Source organism: Anoplopoma fimbria, chromosome 2 (assembly GCF_027596085.1).
Source record: "Anoplopoma fimbria isolate UVic2021 breed Golden Eagle Sablefish chromosome 2, Afim_UVic_2022, whole genome shotgun sequence".
NCBI classification, from domain to species: domain Eukaryota; kingdom Metazoa; phylum Chordata; class Actinopteri; order Perciformes; family Anoplopomatidae; genus Anoplopoma; species Anoplopoma fimbria.
Genome location: NC_072450.1, coordinates 5,852,223 through 5,859,842, shown reverse-complemented (window position 1 = coordinate 5,859,842; position 7,620 = coordinate 5,852,223). Strand labels below are relative to the sequence as shown.

Sequence of the window (7,620 nt, the reverse complement as noted above, 5' to 3'; positions counted from 1 at the left end):
CAGAGGCAAATTACTACGAAAACAATAATTGCAACAGACTAATACGAATACAATAAGTGCTACAAACTAATACGATAAGTGCAGTAAACGAATACGAATACAATAAGTGCAACGAGGAAGGCTCAGGGTAGTGCTTCTTGAAGAGGTGAGTTTTCAGCCTGCGCCTAAAGATGGGCAGCGACTCTGCTGTCCTGACGTCGGTGGGGAGTTCATTCCACCACTGAGGGGCCAGGACAGAAAAAAGCTGTGACCGGGTGGATCGGCCGCAGGGACCTCTGAGCGACGGGGCAACCAGTCGCCCGAGGCAGCAGAGCCAAGTGGTCGGGCGGGGGTGTAGGGCTTGACCAAGGCCTGGAGATAGGAAGGAGCTGTTCCTTTCACTGCCCTGTAGGCTAGCACCAGAGTCTTAAACTGGATGCGAGCTCTTACAGGGAGCCAGTGTAGAGAACGGAGAAGGGAAGTTGTGTGAGAGAACTTGGGGCGATTGAACACCAGACGTGCTGCAGCTTTCTGGACGAGCTCCAGAGGTCTTGAGTTGCAGTAGTCCAGGCGGGAGATGACCAGAGCCTGGATGAGCACCTGCGCCGTCTCCTCAGTGAGGAAGGGGCGAATCCTCCTGATGTTGTAGAGCAGGAATCTGCAGGAGCGTGTGACCGATGCAATGTTTGCTGAGAACGACAGTTGGTCGTCCAGGGTCACACCCAGATTCCTCACAGTCCGAGTTGACGTCACCACGGCATCATCAATGGAACAATGGAACATAAACATACCACAAAACAATGAGGGGACTGTCATGTTTTATAAAAATTGAGGGTGGCTCGATTGCAGTAAACATCAGAAAATGAAAACAAAGGCAACACATTCTCACATTTCAGAAGCTTGAAAATAAAAATAATTTCTGCTATTTTTTATTGAAATTTTACGCCTACAAAATGAAATGATAGAAAATCATATCATTTCTTCACACTTTGGAGGATCTTTAATAATAATTTGGGAAATATCTTAGGTTTGGCTACTTGAGCACAATATGGTGATTTATTAACTGAATTAAACAAAACAAGAAATCTAAAATCATAAGCCACATTAAGCGTAAATGCAGGGCTCACATTTTGCTGTGATAAAATAAATTAAATTGAGTTAATGAAACAAACTGTAATTATATAAGTAATACCTTAAGTTCCACATCCATTAAGTTAACTCAAAACAACTAACTCAAAACAACTGCGTTATTACTTCAACAATTCATTTTTTGAGCTGGATTGAACTGATGCAATAATAGTTACAATAGTTTTTCTGTCTGTAAATATAATATTTCAGTTATTGTTGTTTTTCTACTGTTTCTTATTGCTTATTTATAATACTTGTTTTTTTTATTTCATTTTTTATTTTTATCTTATCTTTCTTTTACTATGTCTCTTGTGTGCATTATTATCTTATCTTATCTTATTTTATGGGGATGACTCACTCAAAATGGTTTGGGAGTAGAGAGTGTTGTGACATTACCTCTTTAACAGTTCCAACCTGTGACCTTACAAAAGTAGCCCTTCCCTGTTTTTCACCTCCCTAATACAAGAGAGTACACCTGAAGGGAGATCTCTGCAGCAGTAGAGTCAACCCAGCCATTTGAAACCAAATGTCCAGAGGGGCGTTATTCCAGTTGATGTTCTTGGAGTGTTGTGGATTTATACCTGAAAACAACCCTAAAAAGCAGGTAAGTCAGCAATGTCCTCCCTAGGTAACATATCTTTTAATTTAAGGTTACAGCTACATTGTTCATGTGTTTTACTTCAGAAATCAATAAAGATCACAACAAGGTGAATTGTACGCACTTCCAAGAAATTGAGTTCCAGCTGCGTATGCAATCACACTTACTCCTATTGGTTAAGAGTGACAGTGGGTTAAGAATGTTGTATCCAGTTTGACTGCAGCGTTGACTGGGTATATGTTTTCTTCAAGGTGCCATTTCACCCACCTTCCAACAGATTGCTTCACCTCCTGCAAGAGTTTGTTTGCTGAAAAAAATGAGGCGGAAGCTTTTTGCAGTTGTGAGGTATCCTGTCTCTCATCTTTCAATTTGCTTTTAGTTCAAATACTGAGAAGGATCAGTTTCCCTTCCTGGTCTGTGGATTATTCATAGCTACTGGGGACATTGTTTCTAATTTAAGTTCTAAATTTGCTGTATCCATCAAAATGATACCACTGGGGGGTCTTTTAACCGGCAATTTGGATAAAAAAAGATTTAAAAAAACTGCATGGGTTTTAAGGTAACTATATTTCATTATCAATGACCATAATTTATCACAAAACATCACTTTCATCATGTTCTTCAGCAACTTCAGTCTTTCTCCCTCATACAGCTGGGCAATATCTCCACACACAAGACTTTATGTTTTTTTATTTATTGTTTGCTTTTGCATTGTTTCAGTGGCCTGAAGGAAAGGAGTACCATAATCTACTTATGTCTTTTGGTGCTCGTTGTCAGCTTCATTTCTTTCTATTCCAGGTGAGTAAAAAAGTCATAATTAATGCTCTTAAAGACCTATATGAGCACATATTCCAGCCTATTTGATTCATTTTCAAGAGGCATTTCAAAATGATTGCCTAACCAGTCTCATGATGGTCATTTTTAAATGTTAGACTTTTAGTGAACATCTTCCCTTCGGACTACCTGCCGGTGGCCAATGAAGGAATGCTGAGACAAAGACTCAATTTAGACGAAGTGCTTAACTTTGGGTAAGAGATCCCTTTAGTTTTCTGAAAATTATAATTACACAACAACAAGATCTGTCATTAATGTTTACATATATTTAAATAACATTTGAGAAGACAAAACCATAAAGACTTAACACAGCTTGATTTCCTTCTTCATTTGAGCCTCATTGATATGAATCCATGTGTCATTTAGTGTTGCCACGATGCACTAACAACACTTAATGAAAGTCATTATTTCTGAGGCATCCTATAATTGGGCATATACCCACAAAACACAAAAGATTGTTTGTTTTTTTAATTGCATGTGATGAAACAGGTCGAAAAGGTAATCTCACAAGATTAAATGAAAATACAAAATGCATCCACAAAGCCAGTGAATTGTTTGTTCACTTTTTGAGGCCCCACAGTTTGAGTGTTGTTGACTCGATGAGTGAACAAACAAGAAGGAGAACAGCATAAATTAAGGTCACGGATATGAGAAGGAAGAATGGGTTTTGTGACACTAAAACCGGGCAGATTGCACGAAAGCCCTTAGGGAAAACATCTCCCGGCTCCATTTACAGCAAACAGGAATAAGTTCCTAATACTCAGAAGTTTTCTGTTGTTCATTTTATGGAATCCCTTTGAGTTAGACACACGTCACAGAAGAGAAACCGGACACGTTTCTGTCTGTTCGTGTGGGTGAAACACAAATTTACTTAAGGAGCGTTTTTAATCAACTGTGAAAGTGAATATGAAAATGAGCAATGAAAATTATTTGCAAACAGGAAACAAATGGACAGGTATGACAGGTAGACATGAGGAAGCAGTGTCCATTTTTTACAAGGTAAATAAATTAGTGGCTATAATGAAACAATACTGAGAAAACATTGAAGAGAAATACTGTCTAACTATTAAAGAGAAATAAAAAGCAGTTCCATCAGACACCTGTTTGTCAGAGGATACATTATAGGCAGGGGTGCAAACTCATCAGGGATGAAAAAGGTGACAAGGATCCGAACCCCCTAGGGGGGTCCGGGGCATGCTCCCCGGGGAATATATATTTTTAAATATATATATATATATATTCATATGCTTCAATGTTCACAACTTTCACAACCCCTTTAACTTGTCTTTGATCCTTTTCCGAACAAGGGAAAGGGAAATGAGAAATGAAGCCAGTTCTTTTTCTGTTTATAACCCTAACCCTAACTTCTGTTTATTGGAATTGTACATAGATAACTCACAGAATCAACATTTGATATACTTCCTACATAACTCCCTTCCCATGTGGCCTCCCCCCACCCCAACCCAGCATCCCCTTGACAGACACACAAACCAAATATTTAAATAAACGTCTGTATACAGTATTGAATAACACACAAAACAAAACAAACATGTAATGTACACTCTGTTAGAAAGGCCGATAGCGGATTGCCTGTACGCATGCGCGGGGATCTGTTTTCGCAGCATCTCGTGATTTGGTTCAGTTCACGGGAAATCACCGGGTGGATGACATGGGTTGGCCAAACGAACAAGCTTGAAAAAAATAATAGATTCATGACAGCTTGCGTTCGCAGATTACTTGGAGGACCCCCCCCCCCCAAAATTTGTTTTATTGCAGATCTACACGAATCACACAAATGACCTATTTTGGATCAAAAACGGCAAATTTCGCCGAAAGGTGACGAGTTTGCACCTATGATAGGGGTTTATCTATACATCAATCTGATCGATATATTAATTCAATGATTAACTATCTTATATAATTGGTGTAAAGTGATAACATCAATACATATCATCTTTAAGATGCCATTATTTTGAAATCTGTCGAACCGATTTAAATACAAGCACCATAAACTTCCTGAAGTTTATGGTGCTTGTATTTATGTATTTTTAATTGTTAATATAGTGCTAGCAAGATAACCTGATCTGGAAATGATCTGCTCAGCCAGGAGCTGTGAGGTTTCACCAACACAAGGCCTGAGGTGGGACGTTAACATTGAGCAGGATAAAGGAGCTCCCGCTGGTAATAACACTGTCAAGGTTTTAGCAAAGAGGCAACAGGAGATGGACCCAAATGCAGTCTAAAACAAAACTTACATGTAGGTTATGACAAAAGTAGGAACTAAAATATCCAACACGTAAAAATGATAAGAAACAGGAACAAGGACTATTTAAAGACACATAGAAGACACACACAGAAGACACACACAGAAGACACACATAGAAGACACACACAGAAGACACACACAGAAGACACACACAGAAGACACACACACACACACAGAAGACACACACACAGAAGGCACAACTGACAAACCAACAACTAGCAGACAAAAGACAGGACTATAAATACACAAGAAACTGATGAGACAACAAGACACAGGTGGGCAGATATGAGGGCAGGCTGAAAGCTGATTGGTGGGAGAAACACAAGGGAACTGATCAAGGCTGACAAGCCTAATGCATCACAGGTGGATTCAATCAGACAATTACAAAAACGGGAAAACATACAAAAGCAGGAAGTGAAGTGAACACAAGATACAAGAGTCAAGGAACTTCAAAATAAAACAGGAAACATACTAAAGTCAAACCAAGATCGTGACAAAAACAGATTGCATTAATGAAAATGGTTAAGTGAGGAGAGTATGTTATCCTGGATCTACACACCACAATTCATTTATGTTGTTCCGCCTCCCCTCGTTTTCCGAGATAGGTGCTCTGCTCTGAGGAGTCGGAGGCCCATCAGCTGTAAGGTACTATCCCCAGATAGGCTTCCAAGCCAGGTTCCGGTGAAGTACAGATCAGAAGATCAGGAGAAGTCTGTTTGCTTTGTGAGAAGCAGCAGTTTTAAATATTCTCCCCATATGGCTGTTTAACATACATCTTTGTTTTCAATTTCCATTTCAGGGCTAGACCACAGGTTGAAACACGCACACCTTGGGAAGCTCCTATCATCTGGAATGGGATGTTTGACCCCGAGCTTTACGACCAAATGTACATCCAAAACCAGGCATCTGTGGCCCTCACTGTGTTTGCTGTTGGAAGGTTTGTTTCTCCTGTGATCGTGAAAATAACAGCCCACCTAAATGTCTGTTTGAAGCTGGTATCTTTTTGCCAATAGATTTGGTATCATGAACACTTACTCCAAGTCTGATCGGAGACCGGCCAGGCTTTTACAACATTGTTTATTAACTACTTTGAGCTTGAGTTCAAGTTCAAAGAAGTTAATCAGTTATAAGTATTGGCTGTTGTATAAAATATTACAAAGAATGTTTCCTCATTTTTTGTGCATTTTCCTTCTAAAGCCAGCAACACATGTTAATATCGGCTTGTTACATGCATACAGTCTTTTCAAAATAATAGCTGCCGTCTTAATGGTAAAGAACGTAGTTAGGTTTCGAAATAAAAAGTTAGGTTCAGGAAATGATTTTCGTTTGGTGTAATATAACTACAGATGTGCCATTACTGAAGCACGCAAGCTACATAACAAATAAATCAATGACTTCTCGTTTCACATGAGGAACCAACAGCGGTCTCCTGGGTGAAAGATCAGGGTTTGTTGGACCAATTCACCGCTACTCCCACATGCCCTGTGGGCTTTTGCTGCCTTTATATTTACTCTTTCAGTATCATGTGGATAACATCCACCACAAAATGGTTTTGTGTGATATCCAAGAATTATGGCATATTTTTTTGTGTGAGTATGAAGGGTGGATAAGAGTATGAAGGGTGGATAAAACCAGCCTGAATAATGACATTAAAAAAACATGAAGTGTATTCTGGTAATTCTATTGTTGTTTTTTTCTCATCATAATACTTTTTCTCTCTGTTTTTACCTAAGTTACTTGGATGCCTACCTTGAGACTTTCCTTACCTCTGCTGAAAAACATTTTATGTTGGGATTACAAGTGACATATTACGTGTTTACGGATCTACCAGATAAGGTGCCGATCATCAAGCTTCCTCCTCAGCGAAGCATGAAGGTTATCCAGGTGGAAAAGCACTCCAGGTGGCAGGACATCTCCATGATGCGCATGAAAACAATATCACATGCCATAAAATCAGAGATTCGGCACCACTGCAATTATGTCTTCTGCTTTGACGTAGATCAAGAGTTTAAGGGAAGATTTGGCTCAGAGGCTCTGGGGGGTTCTGTGGCTGTACTACACGCGTGGTTTTACAAACGTCCAAAGGAAAGTTTCACCTATGACAGAAACCCCAAATCCAAAGCATGTATGAAAACCGGAGATTACTACTACCATGCTGCTGTCTTTGGAGGCCTGTTAGAAAACGTGAAGAATTTGTCAGATTACTGCTTTCAGAGTATCATGGAGGACAAACTAAACAATGTGGAGGCTAAGTGGCATGATGAAAGTCATCTTAACAAGTACTTTTGGCTTCATAAACCAAGCAGGCTGCTCTCCCCTGAGTACTGCTGGGACCCGATTATCGCGGAATCAGGTGACATAAACGTCACCCGCCTAATATGGGCCCCGAAACATTATGACACACTTCGTAATCAGTTGACAAGCTAAGGGAAACACTCAATGGAATAAGTTTGAGAAAAGTGCAGGATTGTTTACTAAAAGCTTTGTTGGATTCTTACTATAAAAAGTGGGACTGTGAAATAGACTTGTTTTTTTACCTGTTCTGAAAATCCAATTTATGTAAATATTTATGATTGTCTTTGTGTACAAGAATGTCTAACGGGGATTATGCTGACAAGATATGTGTCAAATTTTGCGTTATTTTATGTTTCAAATAAGTCTTCAATGTATTTAAGCAAAACAATTGTACATGTAAATTCTTATTTTTTGAAAGATTTATTGAGAAATATATATTGAAAGAAATGATGTATCATGTTTTGGATCTTGAGTTCTGAGTTATACTACTATCTACCACCACCTGGGCAGTTATTGAGGA

At 39.2% G+C, this 7,620-nt stretch overlaps 1 protein-coding gene across 1 annotated transcript; it reads left to right on the top strand.

Moving 5' to 3' along the window:
* The first annotated feature begins 1,628 nt into the window (after positions 1 to 1,628).
* LOC129107717 (N-acetyllactosaminide alpha-1,3-galactosyltransferase-like) lies at positions 1,629 to 7,403 on the top strand. The gene is made up of 6 exons (XM_054619225.1): positions 1,629 to 1,711; positions 1,957 to 2,050; positions 2,426 to 2,503; positions 2,638 to 2,733; positions 5,605 to 5,742; positions 6,539 to 7,403. Exons 2-6 carry the CDS (start codon positions 2,022 to 2,024, stop codon positions 7,230 to 7,232), a joined length of 1,035 nt encoding a protein of 344 aa, XP_054475200.1. The 5' UTR covers positions 1,629 to 1,711; positions 1,957 to 2,021; the 3' UTR covers positions 7,233 to 7,403.
* The last annotated feature ends 217 nt before the right edge of the window (positions 7,404 to 7,620 follow it).